Consider the following 20,958-nt stretch of genomic DNA (forward strand, 5'->3'; position numbering starts at 1 on the left):
AGTGCCACCATGGTTATTCTGGTGATCAACATAAAATGTTATTTTACCAACAGTCTTCGTGCATGACCAATCGAACAAATGCATTGAAACTTCATTTTCAGCAGGAATAGAGTGAGTACTTTTATTCATATTCAAAGTGTTTATATTTTAATAAGGAATATAAAACAGACTCTTAAATTTTCTTAAATGTTTGGTTTATTACATTTCTTGATTTCCAGTTAACAAATTCCACTAATGGTTTATACATTATGTTCTATGGCGAAATAATATGAGCGGAGAAAAATATATTTCACACCTATATAAAAGTTATAATTTTACTTTATTTCTTGTACATAAGAAAACTTTTTCTTTTCCTGTAAAACTAGATTATTTTACGACGCTTTATCAACAGCTTAGGTTATTTAGCGTCTGAATGAGGTGAAGGTGATAATGCCGGTGAAATGAGTCCAGGGTCCAGCACCGAAAGTTACCCAGCATTTGCTCATATTGGGCTGAGGGAAAACCCCGGAAAAAACCTCAACCAGGTAACTTGCCCCGACCGGGAATCGAACCCGGGCCACCTGGTTTCGCGGCCAGACGTGCTAGCCGTTACTCCACAGGTGTGGGCTCCTGTAAAACGAAAACTATTAAATTTAACTACATTATCCATATATTCTCAAGCAATATAAAGTAAAAAGTAATATAACATGTTAACAAATGAAGTGCTGTTGTAACGTGTCCTGTACTTTTGTACCATGCCATAGATGTAAATTCACCCTATGTTTCAGAAGTAAATGTTCGTTCCAACATCAGCAAGACTGTTATGCATCCCATTTTATATTGTTATTCTGGCTATCTCGTCAGTTCGGCTTAGAACCTCATTTGTTCCCATTTTCATTTGAAATATATTTAAAATGTAATTCAAACTGAAAACAGGTCGAAACATGTTAACAAGGTACGTTAAAATTTAACACAAGAAAGTTCTTATCATAGACATTCCGAAGTGAAATTTTCAGTAGCTAGGCTTTACAGCTGCATGTTCAAAATAAATAGCCTTGTGCAGATTTGATAATTCACTAGTTTTGTTTTCTTTTTATATAAATTTAATGTTTTAAAAGTGTGATTATTATTTCTAATGTGGGAACAGAGAAAGTGAGCAGAAAATAATCGTAGTTTAGATTTACTATATTTACGTACTTACGGATATCTGTCGATTGGAAGTGGTGTTGAGTCATTTCGTTTTTATGTTTATAAGGAGGGCAGGAACCGTTTCGCTGTGGCGAATGCCTGACCTGTCATGGAGTGTCAGGGTGGCGTGATATTTATTTTCGCGTGTACATTCCAGATCAAATCAAATCAAGCAGTTTCCTTCGTGCTGTGGTTACACATCTTGCATATAAATATGAAGGTTAGATTTGGTTAGTTCAGGTTTTTATTAACAAGTCCGCGAAAGATTCTATCGCGAGCTAGACGTGTATAAGTCGATATTTGATGACGTAACGTTAATTCGATTGGCGTGAAATTTACTTAAAGATTAAGTTTGGTTAGTTCACGTTTTATTAAAAGTCCGCACAAAATTCTATCGCGAGCTAGACGTGTATAAGTCGATATTTGATGACGTAACATTAATTCGATATTCGTTTTCCTTTTGTTTCTGTGACGTTGACATTAGTTCTGGCAATGAAAGGACAGTACGAAGAAGCGTGTACTTCTACGTCTCGTGATGGTGGTTTGTGTGGAGATTGCAGTACACATGCTACGGAATTTATATGGTTATGTAAGGATAAAGAAGAGTGGATTGGGTTTTTGTTTCGTCAAGGTGTTTTGTTTGATAAATACGTATGTGAAAACTGTTACTCAGTTTGAAGGCAGATTGGAAATCTGGGTAAATGTCTGTAGGTACTGGCTCTGTTCTTTCGATAAAAAAAAAATTTTAAACCTGCGATTTTTGCACTAAAAATTAAAACACTTCGAAAAAATGAGCGGAAAGCGTTAAAATTTCTTTTTTGTTTCTGTGAACTGTTTTGTATTTTTTAAGTTACTTGCGAAAATCGGAGTTTTCAGACTTTTTTCCTTGAACTTTTTTCGAAATTTTAACGCTTTCCGCTCATTTTTCCTAAGTGTTTAAATTTTTTGGACAAAAATCGGGGGTTTTTAGATTTTTTTTCTTTTTTTTTTTTTTGTCGAAAGGGCAGAACCAGTACTTACAAGAGACTTACCGCAGATTTTACTACTGTACAGTTATTTTGTGTGATGGCTTTCGCAATAGTTCCTTTCCCCTCCCTCCTCCTCCCAGCGCAGTCAGGCTGATTTCTATTATATTACTTCATTTTATACAATTATAATAAAAATTAAGTTAGGACCTATACATTTTGACTTTATAATAAAAGGAAGTTCAGGAAGTTGATTAAATATAGTTTTTACCGTTCAGCTAATTATGAATGATTTTATTTAGTCTTACTAAGTTTTTAAATAAAATTGATTTATTAAAAACTTTACACACATTACAGAATGTGTAAGACGCATTTTTTACGAAAATCAAGGAGCGAAAAATACCTGTATGAACCATTACTTCACATCCTTAATGCAATTCATACGGATTATGACTCATCAGTATTGTACTACTGTCTGCTAGATCGCACAGCCAGATACACTATCGCACGCGGCAGTATGTTTGCGTAACTGCATTTGAAATCATACAGAAGATTCACAAAGGTAACACAACTCAGAACGTAGGATGCATAGGCCTACTGGCTTGTTTCTAATATTTAAAATACTTGTTTAACAGTGTATCGTATGTAAGTTTAAATAATCATTAGATCAAGATTTCCATTTGTACCGATATTATAGGCCTATAAAGTAATTTTATAGAAACCATTAAGCGATCTAGATGGTTTGCAAACATTCATTCACTACAAAATGTTATTTTTACTTAGCTACATAACATTATATTTAATATCTACGTTGAAAAAGTAAATGTAAGTATTATTCTTTTCATAATGATGCAACAATTTGTTTTCTTTGTAATTAGACATTACAGGCACCGGTAATCATTAATGACGATTTAACTGTTACCCTGTAAGTAAGTTATCTACTTCTACATCAAAAGTAATCAAAGAGACGTTTAAAAATACGGCATGTATTAAAAGTTAACTTTCTTCAGTAAATAACAAAGGCCTAGTTGTTACACAGCTTATTACATTAACTTAACATAAAATTACATTTACAGAAATACAACATTTTTCATATTAGGCATCAGTAAAAATGTTGGAAGTCTGGTCAAGACGTCAGGTATTTTCATGTAATAGACTGTGGTAATGGACCGATATGTAAAACCTATAAGGGAACACCTTTATTATTAGTCGGTATCGATAGATAAGCACTGACACAATATTGGTAACATAGGCTAACGTAAATTGCTACCGACCAAAATGCAATAAATGAATACTATAGCCTATGGATTAAGAAGTAAGTGCTTGAAAAGGACGAACAAATGAAGCTACCGACTAATATTAAAGTGTAGGCGAACTGAGTACCGGCAGTCTATGAACAATAAATCAAGAGCATTATTATTGTAGGTCTATTACTAACACTTCATTACAAAATAGTATTCTAAAAGAGTGACAGTACTTTGTCCACCAAAGTAACACAGATTTTATACAGTTAAAACATAACTCATTTATGTGAGTGAAGGTGCCGTACCAGGTGCGAAAGTCTTCACCTGCCTATCAAGTAATTTAAAATGATAGAAGTTCTGTTTGTTCCATTCCTGTACAGTCACTGCATCGTTCCAACCCTTGTGATGAACTTTCAGAGCTCCTGAAACATCATTACTTCTGCCAGTTTTTAGGCCACAAATAGTAACAACAATATCTGCAACGTGCGCCACCGATGCGGATAATAAACGTTGTTCTTCATCACCATCAGCAATATGGGTCAAAACAATTAGTGAAACTCCGTGTTCTGACTCTAATAAGGTCCGGCAGTATTGAAAAAATAACAATATTTCCTTTAGAGGTATTCCCAAACATAAAAGATCACTCAGATCATCAATAACAAGGCTTGTCAATTTTCTAACCTGTAACAACTTGTCTATCTTCTCCTTAATCATAAGAAATATGTTCTTTACAATAAGATCTTCCTTCCCCAACAATAACCACCGATTATTGCTTTCACTGTTTGAATTCATAGATTCGTTTAGAAGTTTCAAAATTTCAATAGTTTCAACAAAGCCCTTATCCTGTAACTGTTGTAGGTTATAACCAAGTTTTGTACCTACATTGTGATAGTGTCCGAAAGTATTATGAAGTGCTAACAAACACACGCCACCATCTTTTTGAACTTGATCTGCGATAAGACAATTCAAGACAAAATTGCCGTCACTACCATGATGCTCTTCAATTGAAATTAATTTTCCAGTCAGGCTCTCCTTATCTGTGCCAAGGGCACTACACACCAACGCAGCCATTGCAAGAATGTCACTCACTGGAACATTAGAACTTTCATACGCCTGGAATGAATTTCTTGTCGCTAAGAATGCACATGTAGACCCTAGTACACCTTCAAATAACCACCTTGAACCACTTACGAGCCATAATGTGTCGTTCAACTAGTTTCACAAACAGTGTTGAGGTTAAGTTTCTTATAAGTTCGATCTTTAGTCAATTTCTGTTCACTTCAAGAATTTATGCATTATACACAACAGAACCATATGTAATCACGGCATTTATGTTAACACAAGAACTTAATTTGATAGCAGCATACTTCTTTGAATCGTCTACAAGTCTCCTGCCATCTTCGTTTTCGCACTAAACAGCACACGATCGTCCTCCCGAATCAGCTGATGCAGTGATAATGATGGTTGTGTAACACGTGTGGTGACCGCGACTTCTGTCATAGCATGAACATTCCGTGGTACGGGAAGATATGGGTTGTGGACATGGGTGAATGCGTGTGTACTTGATAACAGAATATATTTCTGTTTTAACCTTCATACAACACGCAGAAGAGTCATTTGGTAGCTGAACGGCTTGGAAAAAAGAGGGAGGGGTCCCTTATTTTTTATTCATGTATTTATTGATCACGTATTGACAAAAATTGCATTTCTTCAGTTATTTTCCATGTTTGAACAGTATTACTGATAAAGACTATGCGTGGATTGTGATAAAAAAACTCCATAACCATACATCATAAACAGGTATGTATAGTGCGTTGTTAACCTATAAAAACTATGTAGGCATATACATCCTTAAAATTAATAAAATATATGTTTAGATGTGTATGTCATATTCTGCTTTGTTCAAGAATAAACCATGAGTGAGAAACGGCTGTCGAGGTGGTACTTTGGAGGTCTTGCATCAGCAGGAGCAGCATGCTGTACTCATCCTCTTGATTTGCTCAAAGTAAGTTAGGCCCTATTTTAAGTTATATTGCATGTCTGCCACCATACAGTATTAATTATCTGGCACTGGTATAAATTAGATTCTTATTGAATGATAAGTTCGGGTACACCATTAGACATCACTAATGACTTTACAACAACATTATACACTATCTTTATAGTAATCACAAGACAAGAGCCGTATACTCAGTTCCGTGGTATGAAGATAAATTTCTTCATTAACCATACCGGGAACTGAACCTAGGCCGCCTGGTCAGAAAGCACGCACGCTGCTATTGATCCACCATAGCGGACTTGACATAATACCACCACTGTTATTTTATTTGGATTCTAGAGTTTCGCTTTCTCTATGCGTCTTTCTCGGTAATTATTTATTAAAATACACGAAAACACCCAATGTAATTAACGAAAATGAAATCTAAAGTTTTATCTTATGCTGTAATAATAAATGAGATGATATCTCATATGAGCATTTCATAGATAAGATAACTGGATTCCCATGAACTCATGTACCAGCATAACCTAGTTTTAAAGTATTGATATAGACAGCTAAATTATCGAATTTATCATTACACATATACATACATAGTTTTCTGCCAAATGGCAGATCCTTCACTGGAAACCCAACATTCTCCAATCTTTCCTATTTTCTGCCTTCCTCTTTGTCTTCGCATATGATCCATATATGTTAATGTCGTCTATCATCTGATATCTTCTTCTGCCCCAAACTCTTCTCCCATTCACCATTCCTTCCAGTGCATCCTTGAGTAGGCAGTTTCTTCTCAGCCAGTGACCCAACCAATTCATTTTTCTCTTTCAAATCAGTTTCAGCATTATCCTTTCTTCAAATACCACTCTTTTCAACACAGCTTCATTTCTTATTCTGTCTGTCCATTTCACATGCTCCATCCTTCTCCATATCCACATTTCAAATGCTTCTAATCGCTTTTCTTTACTTCGTCATAATGTCCATGTTTCTGATCCATATAACGCCACACTCCACACAAAGCACTTCACTAGTCCCTTCCTTAGTTATTTTTCCAGAGATCCACAGAAGATGTTCCTTTTTCTAACAAAAGCTTAAGCAATTAATTTCAATATGATCGGAATGGACTTTCTGGTCCATGACGATGATAGTGATGATTATGATGAATTCATGATGATGACGATGATTAAGATGAAAAATAAAACATTCGTTCTTTGTTGTTTACTTTAACACTTATATTAAAACTATAAAACTTCTTTAAATTTTTTGAAAATCTTCAATATCCTGGCCCCTTAACATAAGATTGTTTTCTGGGGCCTTGTTGAAGGGCAGATGGTTTTATTTCTAATAAATCCTACACACAGTTGGATTTCACGACATAAACATATGCTAATAATTATCACATCTTCCTTAAATACAAAAAAAAAAATCTGAAAAGCAGTTTGTGCCAACTGCCAACTATTATCTCTCTTTGGGGTGAAACATTATTGCCATAGATACCAGTATTGTCAGAAGCAAATGCGTCCATTACCTTCCCAAATTAGCGTTTTTATAATCCCAATAAATGAAATAACCGACTTCATTTGAGGTATTCCCTGCAATAACTTAACATACATTACGTGGTTTTTCCGTTTCCAGCATAATATATAGCAAACATGGTCAGAAACGACTGCCTTCAATCTCCCACCATCATTATAATTTGAAATAGTGTGGGTCTTATGACTTCTGTCCATAAGATATGAGCTGAACAAAAGAATAGACAAACTAATTCTACAGTCTTACTGACCATATGAGAGCTTAATATCAAAGGCGGACATCTGACCACAGATCGAAATTTAGATAATGTGGATTTTTATACATTTGTTCATGCTCTTTTAGTTATGGTGAACTATATGCAAACTCTAACACTACATCTATAAAAATAAATTGTGTTAAAATATTACAAAGAACTCAGTGAAACAAAAAGTGCCTCTAGATCAAAACTTTGGAGACAACAGATGTCTGTCTTTGATATTAAACTACTCATATATTGGCAAGTCAACATGCATAGTTAGACTTCCGTCATGTACAAGCTTTCTCCATATCTAGAATATTATTATTAATAATCATAATCTCCTGTAATTATTTCAGGTGTTATATAATGATCACTACATTTGTTAAAATTCTAAAATTCTTTTTCTCTTTTAGGTTCATCTTCAAACACAGCAAGAAGGGAAGTTGTCGATACTAAGACTTACTGTAAAAATTGTAAAAGAACAGGGAGTATTAGCACTGTATAATGGCCTATCAGCATCACTGTTACGTCAGCTCACTTATTCTACAACAAGGTTTGGGATATATGAAGTAGCTAAGCAAACAGTAGCTCCATCGGGAGAGGCTGTCCCATTTTATCAGCGCGTTGGTATGGCATCACTTGCTGGAGCAGCTGGAGGTTTGGTAGGAACGCCAGCTGATATGATAAATGTTCGCATGCAAAATGACATCAAATTACCTGCAGAGTCAAGACGAAAGTAAGTAAACTTGGGGGAGGAGGAAAAATAACTTTTCGAAATATGTATATGGAAACGAAATGATTGGGAGTTTAGGAACTATTAAACTGTATTAGGCAGCTATCTTTCATTGATATCCTCTATCATTTTCCACATTATAAGTGAGATAGAACAGCAGCGAACTAATAGTAAGACAAGAAACTAATTCACACAGATTTAGTACGAACAAGTGATTATTCCTGTCTGTAAATCCCAAGTAATAATTAATGTAAGAAAAATTCTGAATTATGGGAAAAAGTTGCAGCAATAAAACTGAAGAAACTTAGAGGGAACAATTTTTCCCTTGAAATTATTCAAGCCTGCTTCACAGGGAGCTACTACCTGAAGGTCAGATTTGCATATCGTTACTGGAGGTACGTTAACAGAAAGCCACAATTTAAGTCACACAGAATTGTGTGCACTCAAAGTTGGGTTTCTGGCATCTTGTCAGCCCATTTGAGTTGTGTGGATATAAAGGAAAGAATTGTGACGGGTCGTGTATAGTTCCTGGGGTAGCTCAGTTGGTAGAGCATTCGTGCGCTAAGTGAAGGGTCCCGGGATCGATATCCAGCCTCGGAACAATTTTTCCCTTGAAATTATTCAAGCCTGTTTCACAGGGAGCTACTACCTGAAAGTCAGATTTGCATAAAATATTCGTTACTGAAAAGTAAAAGTTTCGTGTATATATATAAATATTAAGAACAGAGTAAAAATATAAATTGTATCCTTATATTTGTTATGTTATGCTTTATTTAACGATGCTTGCAACTGCAGAGGTTATATCAGCGTCGCCGGATGTGCCGGAATTTTGTCCCGCAGAAGTTCTTTTACATGCCAGTAAATCTACTAACATGAGCCTGTCGCATTTAAGCACACTTAAATGCCATCGACCTGGCCCGGGATCGAACCCGCAACCTTGGGCATAGAAGGCCAGCGCTATACCAACTTGCCAACCAGGTCGACCCTTTTATTTGTAAAACATTATTTTGTAATGACCAAGAAATGTAACTTGGTCGAATAGTCCATTTCATAAACTAATTTATTGTTAGAGGGAATTACGAAGTACATAATAAGAATGAAAATTATTCAAAAGCTTCTGGTGTACCCTGTTGTACAGGGTGTTTCATAAGTACTGATAGCCTAAATACTTTGTGAGTGTAATGTAGAGGTAAAAATAAGACTGAAATGGTCTATACATCTTTTCTTGAAAATCCTTAATTTTCGAGTTATGATGCAATACATAAAGTAATAGCAAATGTTTGTTATTCCTGCACCTCACTACAGTTGACTCAGAACTCAAATGGCTTTTTCTCAAGTTTATGTTATACTTGTGTCGTAGGCAGCATAAAATGCATCACTGCTATAGTTTCAGTTGTCACCAGACCTCTTGTTTTAGTTCGTATTGCGTTTTTTATTCCTAATTTGCTGCATAGCTCAGGGAAAAAAGAAAGAAAAAAAAAAGACTTAGTTTGTGTTGCATTTATTTTCTCTGTATTGCATAGCTCGGAAATAAGCCTAAAGCAATGTCTGAAAAAAGTGTCAAAGGATGTTTTAATCTTATTGTACCTCTATATTATAATCACGAAGTATTTACATGTACTAATGTTGTTTAGCCTAACAACTAGTAAGATATTACATTATGTATTGCATCCTAACTCAGAAATTAAGGGTTTTCAGAAAAAGTTGTGTAGTCCATTTTAGTCTTATTGTTACCTCTACATTACACCCACAAAGTATTTACATGTACTTATGAAACACTCTGTATATAGTTCAGAAGGTGAGACGTAAGTCGGGACATTCAGTAATGAGCAGAAGGTTGGCTTTGACAGACCTTACAGCTATCTTTTCCTGTTGTCTTGCACATTTGAAAGTACATATGCAATTTAAATATGTATTGTTTATTTTCAGTTACAAACATGCTTTCGACGGTTTGATACGAGTGTACAGAGAGGAAGGAGCAAAACGTCTCTTCTCAGGGGCATCCACAGCTACAAGTCGAGCTGTGCTTATGACAGTTGGCCAGTTATCATTCTATGATCAAGTGAAAATATTCCTTTTAAAAGCTGGCTTCTCTGACAATCTTGTTACACACTTCCTATCTAGTCTTACAGCTGTAAGTACAGTTCAGTATAACTCAAGTAATATGAAATACCTTTTGTGTTGTTGCTATAGAATATTAAACACAGAAAAATAGCACATACATATTATCACCTCAATGAAAGTACCTATCACTTGTGAAATTTTATTTTCAACAAAGTACAGATCCAGAAACAAAATTTGGGCCGTCTGAATTTTCCAAAATGATTATACAGCCAGTGCTGACATACTGCGGAGAAATTTTAATTACTTCACCTTTCATAAACGAAATAGAATATGTTCAAAACCAAGCTCTCAGGCTCATTACTGGTGGAATCAAAACAACTCCAATAGATTCTATGAGATTCTTCACTAATTTTTTTTTTTATCCAATGCCACCAGGTTGTCTTTTCGAGATTTCTGGTCTTCTCTCCTGGCCGTGGCTTAATTGTAACCCACTTCTGAGGTTGGAGCGCCTGGAAGGCGGAGTTACATTACCCCGATGATGTGATAGGATGATTATGATAATGTGGTGCCAGGAGAGGACTTAAATCTAAACTTAACCTAAATTCCAGATCATGGACGAACACAGGAATAATCCCCTTTAAGGAAGAAATTCCTGTGCTCTAACCGGGAATCGAACCTGGGACCTCATGAACTATAGCCAGAAGCTCTGACCACTAGACCATGAGGCTGGTCTTCCTCACTAATATTATCAAAATGACAATAGAAGAAAAAGTACTGATTCAATATGAAAAACTTATCAGATTACCAGGAAACAATTGGCATTCATACAATCCTCTCTGCAGATTGAAAACTCAAAAAAGTTTCATATCCATTGTTCAAGAATTAAAACAGAAAATCAATATCCCGAATTTAAAAGAAAACTTACAAATTAAACCAAATCCTTTAACTCTATTAAATATAGAGTATAATGTAAATGTAACAGAAGAAATACTGAAATCGGAAGTAAACGCTGAAATACTAAAACAATTGTCTTTAGAGACAATTAATATTAGGTACCCTCCACAAAACTAGCTTCATTTATACACCGACGGATCCTTGATCTCCAGAGAACAAGGTGCCGGTGCAGGTGTTACATGCTGTCTCTTCTCACTTTATAGATCTCTTGGATATGGAACAACAAGCTTTGATGGAGAAATCATTGCAATAAGGGAAAGTCTCAGGAATCTTCTATGCCACATCAATAAATTTAAGAATGCAGTTATATTTTCAGACTCCAAAGCAGCTATTCTATCAATAATCTCTAAACACACACCTTCATCTCAAACAGCAAAAATAACTAAAATTCTCTCTCAATTAATATCACTCAATAAAAGAATTGTATTCCAATGGATACCATCCCACTGTGGAATCCTGGGAAACGAGAATGCGGATGCTTTAGCAAAGAAGGACAGCACTGCTACTTACAGACCTGTTACTAAATCTACGTATTACTCTGTGAAGAGATTTATTAAATCTATATACTTAGACTTCAACAAACAAAATTTGATAACACAATCCCAAGGGAAAAAATGGAACTCTCTGCATCAAAATCCACAGTTAATTCCCGATTTACCACGAAAATCGTCTGTAGCTGCATTTAGATTGGCAACAGGCCATGATAGTTTGGCCAAACACCTGCATAGAATTGGAATATATCAGTCCCCTAACTGCCCATTGTGGAACTAAAACCAAGAAATGGATTCGCAACACCTCAAAATCTGTGCTTCAGTGGCTGACCATGATAATATCTTTGAAAAATATTGGAGTGCAAGAGGTCAAATAACTTTATTGTCAAATGCCTGGCATTAGAAAACAACAACAACACTTAACATGCGCAGTATATTATAACTGGAACTTGGAAAATTTAGGTGATCCAAATTTTGTTTCTGGATCTGTACTAATACTATCATGCAAAATATCCTTTCAAATTTTCGAGGTAGTTTGAAGAATTACATATTAGAGTAGATCAATCCTAATTCTACCACAACACACTAGAAATCATGATTAAAATGTACAACAATAACATTAATCAGCATCTACTAGAGCAGTTGTGACCAACTCGCACATAGCATTTCGTGAGTCAATTATAATTTAATGACATCAGTATGAGAATAATGAGAACATTTTCTCTTAATTTCAGGGGGCTGTAGCTACAACATTAACTCAACCACTTGACGTTTTGAAAACAAGAGCAATGAATGCGAAGCCCGGTGAATTTTCTGTAAGTGCAGTGTGTGTAATGCATTATTTTTTAGTACATTATGCAGCGAGCCTATAATGAAGGTAATTAAGAAGAGAGTATGGATATTTATGAAACGAGCGCAAGCTAATTTCATAATTTTCATACGAGCTTCTTAATTACCATTATAGGCGAGTTTCATACGACTTTTTATGCTCGACCATATTTCTAACTTGATATTATTAATTTTCTTTGTATCTGACCTTGGCCAATGTCCTGTATGTTGTGAGATGTGCGCAGACGCGAAAGTATTGATTTTTTCCGAGGAACAGATGTTCACATTGACCTTGCTAGGCCATAAGAACCTACAGAGATAACATTGAAATTAAATTAGACATTGAAAAACGAGATGACAAATTGAATTTATTCGTAAAGTTATCTTCTTGGCCTTCGTGTGTTTGTGAAACTCTGCCTCACCTCATTTCACATACATTACACTTGTGCCAAAAGAAGAACTTTTACGAACTTGCCTGATAAATAACTATTTTTCATTTACAAGTTAGCTGAAAACTATTGTGGTTATTATGGCATGAACATGCGTACTTTCTAGCTTGATAGAGAAAATTGACTTTACTTAGTTCCTATTCTCCTGGAAAATATAGTCTCTAGTAAAGCTTTCATCATGTTTGGCCCTCCAAATTATGATGCAGATAAATATCGAAAGTATTAAAAGATTGCGATAACATATTTCTTTCTGGTAAACACCTATGTTAAGAAATGCTTTCATTTCCTTTCCACTCTGTGTACTATATGTAATCATATGATTTAATGTTAATGATACGATTAAATGAAGTAAACAGTGTGTGTTTTTTATTATGTTTACAGAGTATGTGGCATTTAATTACATACACAGCAAAACTTGGACCTCTTGGATTTTTTAAGGTGAGAAATTGAACAAATATCAAATTATGGTCCTATTTTGAAGCATATACTACTCACTTTCTTTAATAAATAATTTATAGCTATTTCTCAAGATGAGGCACTACCATCAACCATGTATTAATAATTCAATATCATTTTTCAAAAGTAATAATTGGCACCATGTTTCTATATTATTCGTTACTTGGTATATAGTTGTGTAGCAGTTGAGACTCTTCCTTTCTGGAAAATATGCAACATAACCTTTGGTATAAGGCATGCGCAGGATTTTTAAAGGTGGCGGAGGGGAGAGTTTGATGGGAGAAGAATTTTTTTTTCATAAAGTAGTTTGTAATAAACATTTGAATAAACTGTTAATTGTAATATTATTATTTAAAATTATGTGTATACCTATGGTACTGTATATCACATTGAAATACAGTATGTCACATTCTAATTCACTGATTTCTTTCCAAGTTGGGAGGGGGAGGGTGATTAAAACTCTAAAACTCAAAGTCCAAATCCTCCCTCTCCTTCCACACATGGTCTTGCTTTGGTAGTAAAACATGTATGTATCATACTTCTAAGAGAAATCAGTGTATTGTGAACTTAAATATTTATCAAGTTCAGATGAACAATGTTTTGTGTCACTTTGGTAAGGAAAATGAGCTGAGTTGTTGAAAGTTAGCATAGTGATCATGGTGAGACTACACTAAGCATTTTAATAACAATCATTTACGCACTTGCATTGGGGAGCAAGAAGAATATTTCACAAGAAATTTTCTAACATTTTCATTCTCAACAGAAATAAGCATGGGGGGGGGGGGAAGAGAAATAAGCATGCCCCTTTTAAACAGGACTAGTGGCTTGTGCAGCAAATGCTGCAAACTAAGTTCATTAGACTTTACAAATAAAAATTTTTCAGATTTACAGTATTTTGAATGAAGAATACCAGATATTTTGAAAGTTATTAGCTTCCGTAATAATGAAACATACTCCCTCTGAATGTTTTTTTATGCCAAATACTTTTTCTTGAACCTATCCAACTTCAGGTTTTGAGTTTCAGCGCGAAAACGCAAGTAACAATGTCAGAACGATCAGTGGGTTTCTCATGTGGAAGTAAAGCAATAGCTACAGTAGCGTGCAAATTAATCCAAACACGACATATTTTTAAATTTTCTGTCACTGTTGGCCTCACAGCTGCTCATACCACTTTAATTGACATCTGTAGTACGTGTAATTCCATTGTTGAAGGTCTGTCGTTATTAATTTTTTTATAATATGTGACATTTTGCCTGTCGTTTTGTACTTATAAGCATTTCAATTGTGTTGAAGACTTAATACTGCAATCCTGTGTACATTCTGTCGTCTTCACAAATGGATACAACTCCACGAAAACGGTCTAAAATTATAACATTAGCAGAGCATTCTTCTATGGCACAGAGGCAAATTGCTGCAGAATGTCACATCGGTTTGGCTACTGTTAATTCGATCATAAAACGATACAGGGAGACTGGATCAATCACACCCCAGAAAAAAGGAAACTGTGGCCAGAAAAGGAAGACTTCACCTGCAGATGATCGTTTAATTGTCAGGAAAAGTAAATTAAATCCTAGACTAACTGCTGTCGACTTAACCCGCGAGTTAATGGCTACCACTGGGGCGAATATTCACGTCACAACAGTGCGGCATAGGTTTTTGGAAGCTGGATGAAGGGCTCGTAAGCCTATTAAGAAGCAACTTCTAACCCCTGTTATGTGCAAAAAACGCTTACATCAACACTGGACAGTGAATGACTGGAAGAATGTACTTTTTTCCGATGAGTCTCATTTCAAGGTCCACGGCCACCGTGTTTCTTACGTACGGAAAGGATCCGAAAAAGTAACAGCAGCTCATCTCCAACAAGCACCCAAATACCCCCCTAAAGTAATGTTTTGGGGTTGTTTTACACATGAAGGGCCTGGAGCATTAATACCTATCAAATGAATGATGAATTCTGACAAATATATTCACTTATTGAAAACCAGAATCGTACCCCAGCTGCAAAAATCATTTCCGGATGGCAGAGGTGTGTTCCAACAAGATCTGGCACCATGCCATACGTCTCGAAAAACTACAGAATTCTTCAACAAGAAGAATATTCAGGTACTCCCATGGCCAGGCAACTCACCCGACATCAACCCCATTGAGAACTTGTGATCAATTTGCAAAAGAAGAATGCAAAAAATGGATTGTTCTACAAAGGAGAAGATGATTTCTGCCCTCATTGGTGTATGGTTTCACGATGAAGAAATGAAGAATATTTGTGGGAAATTAGTGGAATCCATGCCAAATCGTCTCAGAGCTGTTATTAGGAACAAAGGAGGCCACATAGATTACTGAGGTATGTCTTAGCTCCTTTTTTTATCCCGTTTGAGTGTTTTTGCATAAGTAATTACGATGTTCGGATTAATTTGCACGCTACTGTATTTCAGGTCATTGTGGATTGTAGGTGAAAGTTAAAAAAATGTCAGGTTTGCTATGCTTTCGAACAATAAACATAGCATCTTGGTATAGCTGCTGCATGTAGAGCATGTAGAGGGTAAAATCATTTTATCCTGCTAAGAGATCTTGCTGAAATGATCGGGAGACTACATAATTTTGTAGGCTTCTTATTTTATCAGTAAGTAATACCGTTTGGTCTTTCCTTAGGAACAGTAAATTTTGCGCTCTCTCGAGCCAATACTGAAGAGAATGACGCATATAAATATCTACACCACACACCGCCATTAAGTATATGAAATAGACCCAACCCCACTTGAATAAAAACTATAAAAATATTTTATTTTTAATAACAATATTATTATCTTACGTAATTTTTGTAGTTATATATACTATACAGTCGCCACTCAGTAAATTATAGAAATGAAGATCTAATTTAAGATATTCTCTACATCTACTTACATAACCCCAAACGTTTCACTTTTATATCATCAATATAGCACTAAAATGTATAATTAATGAAAAATAGTCACATCATGGCATTAACTATAATAATATTTCATTTCTAATGGCAATAATGTCATCAAACCACCTCAAATTTTGTACATTTTAATGTCCAATACACAGCTGTACTCAGAAAATTACATACCGCAGAATCAGACCTGTGAATTATTTTTAGCAAGTCTTGAAGATTTTAATAACCAATGAATTTGAGCTCTAAATATATCAGCAATCCTGCAGGTAATATCCTATTGTTTATTGTAGTGTGTTTGTGTTTTGTTTTGTTTTGTTTTATTCTGAAAAGCCATATTTCTCAGAACTGACGACAGATGGATTTTGAAAAATAGGAAAATGATGTAGGAAAATTGATATTTCACTGAAAACTGCTATTTTTCTTAAAAACTCTGAGTTCCAAGCTTCAAAATGAGGGGTCATTTATTAAAATCCGTTCAGCCGTTTTCCCGTAATTTCCATTACCAATTCAAATTATATATATAGATGTTGGAAGAGGTTACATTTTGTACTAAGAGAAGTTCGATGAAGTTGAAGTCACTTCCTTATTTCACATTGTGTGATATGGAAAAACAGTACAACTTTCATAAGCCTCCAAGAACTCCTACATGTAAGTTCGGATTTTTTAAGAAGGTGCCAGTTGTGCTTGGATGAAGGTAAACATTTCCAACAACTGCTATAAAATGAGTCAGAACTGTTTGTTGTTAATATGTTAAAAAAATCTAACCTTGTCCTTCTTTCTGTTGAGAGTTATGCCGCCATATTTCATATGTAGTCTGCTTGCATGCTATTACATAGCTAAGAAATTACACCATATTTCAATTTTCAAATTACTGTATGTAGATTTTCGATTCACTAATTTATAATTAGCTTTCTACTCGTATTTCAGGTGATGTAAATTAACATTTAAATTTAAAGAGAATTCAAATCAAGGATAAATGTTTGATGCTTTTCATTTTTCATATTTTTTATATGAATACCATATTACAGTAGAATCCCTCTTATCCAACACCAAAGGGACCAGGCTAGTTCCGGATACGAGATTTTGCCGGATAATTGAATAAATAGCGGTATATACAAAAACAAAAGTTCGTATTTCATTATACCAAATGTTGAAACTGCAGCCATGTGAAGCTTATTTCTCTATCACTTGCTCATAACTGAATAAATATAAAAACTGTGTAGCTTTTCCTTATTAAAACACATCACACAACACAAATAATACACTAATTTTAGGTTCGAATATTCACTGAAAATTAATGTGGCAACACTGACGACCCGAACATAAGTAAATAAATATAAAAACTGTGTGGATTTTCCTTATTAAAACACATCATACAACACAAATAAGACACTAATTTTAGGTTCGAATATTCACTGAAAATTAAAATGGCAACACTGACGACCCGAACATAACTAAATAAATATAAAAACTGTGTGGATTTTCTTTATTAAAACACATCACAACACAAATAATGCACTAATTTTAGGTTCGAATTTTTACTGAAAACGAAAGTTTGTGCGAACTTCCTAATGTGGCAACATGACGGCCGGAACATAATTAAGTAAACATAAAAACTGTGTATTTTCTTTATTAAAATACATTGCACAACACAAATAATACACTAATTTTAGGTGCGAATATTCACTGAAAATGAAAGTTCGTGCGAACTTCCTAATGTGGCAAAACTGACGGCCCAAACTGTGGCTATGTGGTAGATTTAAACGTTTTTTTTTTTTGGTCCAGTCAAAGTGCCGTTGTTTTGGTATTGCCGGTTACGAGGGATTTTACTGTACTCTAATTAATAACAATGTTATTTTTAGTTGTAATTTTTCCAAACTATATTGGATGTTACGTGTTAGATTGTACATTATAGGAACAATTTAATGATTTCACAGGGTTATATCCCAGCATTTGTACGTCTGGGACCACATACAATCCTGACTTTCGTATTTCTGGAGCAACTGCGGAAGAATTTTGGTATCAACCCACCATCGTAAAGAGATTAGAATAAGAGGACTGGCTCTTCATATATTGACAAGTACCAATTACTAGTAAATGTCGGTCAGCAATAGAGTTATGTATTTTATATATTTGTATTTAAGGTGATAAAGCTTCTAAATGGTGCTAGAATGTCAGAGTGTTAGATAAATTCTATCACATGCCAATGCTATCCTTGTTAAGTCTACTCTGCTGGAATATCAATCATATCTTAATACCTTAAATTGATTCCCTACAGATCGACGTATTGTATAGTCCTGTTCATTTCACATTGTATTCTGCACTGATCTTTTTTGACCACATAAAAGCATTTTACAATTCGTAATAGAAATGGGATTGTTCTTAGGGGAGAAGCAGAATCCAGTGAAGAAGCATTTTTTTCTTTTTTTACACGTAAAGAAGTAGCCTAATGCCAATAAGAGAAATCATTTATCATCAATAAAGGCACAATAGGATCATTTTCAGTTTAGTATTGACCCTCAAGAAAGTGTAACTTAGCAATGGATAATTTTTAAGTAATAACTGTAGTGAAGACGTGCTTTTTCTTTCTCTTCTTTTTATGAAAATTTTAGTGCTGGAATATCTGGCTGGACACAGAAAATATTATAATTTTCATTGGGTTATCTTTAAAAGTTGAGAACTTTTTATTTACGTAAGTAGATTAAAAGCTTTTATCCATAATTGGTATCTAAACTCATCTTTCTTTTACTGTCCTTAGCGGCCTACACAATGGCCTTGTTCAGAACAATGAATTAAAAGTTTTTATTTCCCAGCAGTTAATTAAATTTTTTTATGCTCGACCATGCCGAAATGTAGTAATTATACACCTGGTAGCAGTCCTTTAATGCATGTCATTAAAGTACACCTACTCATTAAAGTACAGGTGTTCAGCCAATGACAAGTCAGCTTTGTACAGTTATAAAATCTCAGCCAATGACAAGTCAGCTTTGTACCATTATAAAACCGCAAGTATCGATTATTCTCAGATATGCAATCGAAAGAGAATTAGCGAAAAGTCACGGAGGCTGGAAATCCAATACTGTCGCAGAAGGTTATGTTCTGTTACTATAATAATTAGCGTTAACTGTAAATAATATTCAAATAAATTCAATTTGTCATCTCGTTTTTCAATGTCTAATTTAATTTCAATGTTATATCAAAGTTAATATTTAGTTTACTCTGTAGGTTCTTATGTCAATGTGGACATCTATTCCTCGGAAAAAATCAATACTTTCGCGTCTGCGCACATCTCACTATTTACGAGGTATTGCTCAAGGTCAGTTAGATACAAATAAAATTAATAATTTCAAGTTAGAAATATGGTCGAGCATAAAAAGTCGTATGAAACTCGCCTATAATGGCAATTAAGAAGCTCGTATGAAAATTATGAAACTCGCTTGCGCTCGTTTCATAAACATCCATACTTGCTTCTTAATTACTATCATTATAGGCTCGTTGCATAATGTACTATTAAATCACTCTCTCCATGACAGTCAACACATGAGCAACAATAAAATCCATACATTCACTCATTTATAACTTCTTTACAAACACATTATAAAGAAAGGCGTACAATTTAAAATAAATTTAGATACCAGTAATGAAATTTAGATACCGATAATAATGGATAAAATAATATATTGCACACGAGAATAAACAGATTTTTACTCTCTTATAATATAAATTACTATTATTCTTTTCAATGTGATGCGAAATGTTTTAGATTTTGTACTATATTATGAAATAGAAATGTCTAATGTATAAAATGGGTATTACAAAAAGCAATCTAATATTCCTTGAAGATAGAACTAACACATATCTTTGGAGGGAGGAAAAAGAAACTTACATCTTTCGTAATACAAAGTAGGATAATGGAATGTACAGTGAAATCAGTAATGTCTTCAACATCACGTGTCAAGGTATGGAAATTTGCGTTTAACTTCTCTCTGATCTATTTTGAGGGCTCACTACCTATAGCATTTATATTATGTTACAGTTTTCTTTTTGCAGTTATGCTACACCATTACATTTAATGCTTGGGCCCAAAATATCCATTTAATATGTCATATTCGGAAAAAAATATTCCTGAATAAAAAAAAACAGTGTAAAATAGCAGAGAAGATTTAATATTATAGCATTATTGGCATCTGATGTATGTGTTAAAAATAATGTTAGTAGCAATTATTTTATAAAGGAATGTATGAGAGATATATGTGATAAAGAATATTTATCAGACGAAAGGTCCTATAATCACAAAGAAATGAAACCAATATGAAATAAACAATTGGTGCTCGTATTGTATCACTGTCTGCCCTTATTCTAGTTGGAACTTCTTCCATTATCTCATACTGTAATATTAATATTGTTATTTATTAAATATATAAAGTTTAAAATGATGTTCATTATTAGATACTATTTCATCTTATTTTAAAAATGGCTGTACAATAATTGAAGAGGTGTATGTTCAATGAAAAACTTTTCTGTAACGAGGCTTCCATCAGGGATCAATGTACATGACTAAATTTATGTAATAACTAGGTAACTTGAAGTTGCATACTACTGATAGTCAGTTTAACTCGTTCGAGATATTTAAAAAGTGACCAAGTATGAACTACTCTTAAAAAATGAACTGGGCAAAGAGAGAAGATTTTTTCTTTCTTTACATAGATAATTTCACTTTGTAGTTCTTTTGCACGAAGAAGTTATTTTTTTGTTCCTATTTCATATTTTATCATTATACTGTGACATCCTTGTATAGAAAAAAGGCCTGAATATTTGAAAAAAAGTTTATTTAATGTAAATTAAGAATCTATGCCTTATTATAACAAACAAGAGACATATATATGTACAATGCTGGGCAATTCAGAAATAGAAACCTTATATTGACGC

The 20,958-nt window shown here is 34.2% G+C and overlaps 2 protein-coding genes across 5 annotated transcripts; one reads left to right on the forward strand and one right to left on the reverse strand.

Moving 5' to 3' along the window:
- Nucleotide 1: 1 nt before the first annotated feature.
- On the forward strand, nt 2-20,370 carry Dic1 (Dicarboxylate carrier 1). 4 transcript variants are annotated; one of them, XM_069839312.1, is made up of 7 exons: nt 2-111; nt 5,284-5,381; nt 7,554-7,876; nt 9,803-10,007; nt 12,117-12,197; nt 13,041-13,097; nt 17,967-20,370. In XM_069839312.1, exons 2-7 carry the CDS (start codon nt 5,292-5,294, stop codon nt 18,066-18,068), a joined length of 858 nt encoding a protein of 285 aa, XP_069695413.1. In that variant the 5' UTR covers nt 2-111; nt 5,284-5,291; the 3' UTR covers nt 18,069-20,370. The 4 variants fall into 4 exon arrangements, with proteins under 4 accessions (XP_069695413.1, XP_069695415.1, XP_069695414.1 ...); XM_069839314.1 differs by lacking the exon at nt 2-111 and adding an exon at nt 2,480-2,694; XM_069839313.1 differs by lacking the exon at nt 2-111 and adding an exon at nt 4,869-5,176 and having other exon boundaries at nt 5,254-5,381.
- Elp6 (Elongator complex protein 6) lies at nt 2,131-4,447 on the reverse strand. Its single transcript, XM_069839315.1, has one exon. The coding sequence runs from the start codon at nt 4,445-4,447 to the stop codon at nt 3,659-3,661; it is 789 nt and encodes a 262-aa protein (XP_069695416.1). The 3' UTR covers nt 2,131-3,658.
- Nucleotides 20,371-20,958: the final 588 nt, after the last annotated feature.

This window comes from Periplaneta americana, chromosome 11 (genome assembly GCF_040183065.1).
Source record: "Periplaneta americana isolate PAMFEO1 chromosome 11, P.americana_PAMFEO1_priV1, whole genome shotgun sequence".
NCBI lineage: Eukaryota > Metazoa > Arthropoda > Insecta > Blattodea > Blattidae > Periplaneta > Periplaneta americana.

Bases quoted from the DNA above. Each gene is read 5' to 3' on its own strand.
- Elp6 (XM_069839315.1), bottom strand. From the start codon at position 4,447: ATGGCTGCGTTGGTGTGTAGTGCCCTTGGCACAGATAAGGAGAGCCTG.
- Dic1 (XM_069839312.1), top strand. From the start codon at position 5,292: ATGAGTGAGAAACGGCTGTCGAGGTGGTACTTTGGAGGTCTTGCATCA. The intron at 5,382-7,553 runs GTAAGTTAGGCC...TTTCTCTTTTAG, and splicing joins ATCCTCTTGATTTGCTCAAA to GTTCATCTTCAAACACAGCA. The intron at 12,198-13,040 runs GTAAGTGCAGTG...TTATGTTTACAG, and splicing joins CGAAGCCCGGTGAATTTTCT to AGTATGTGGCATTTAATTAC.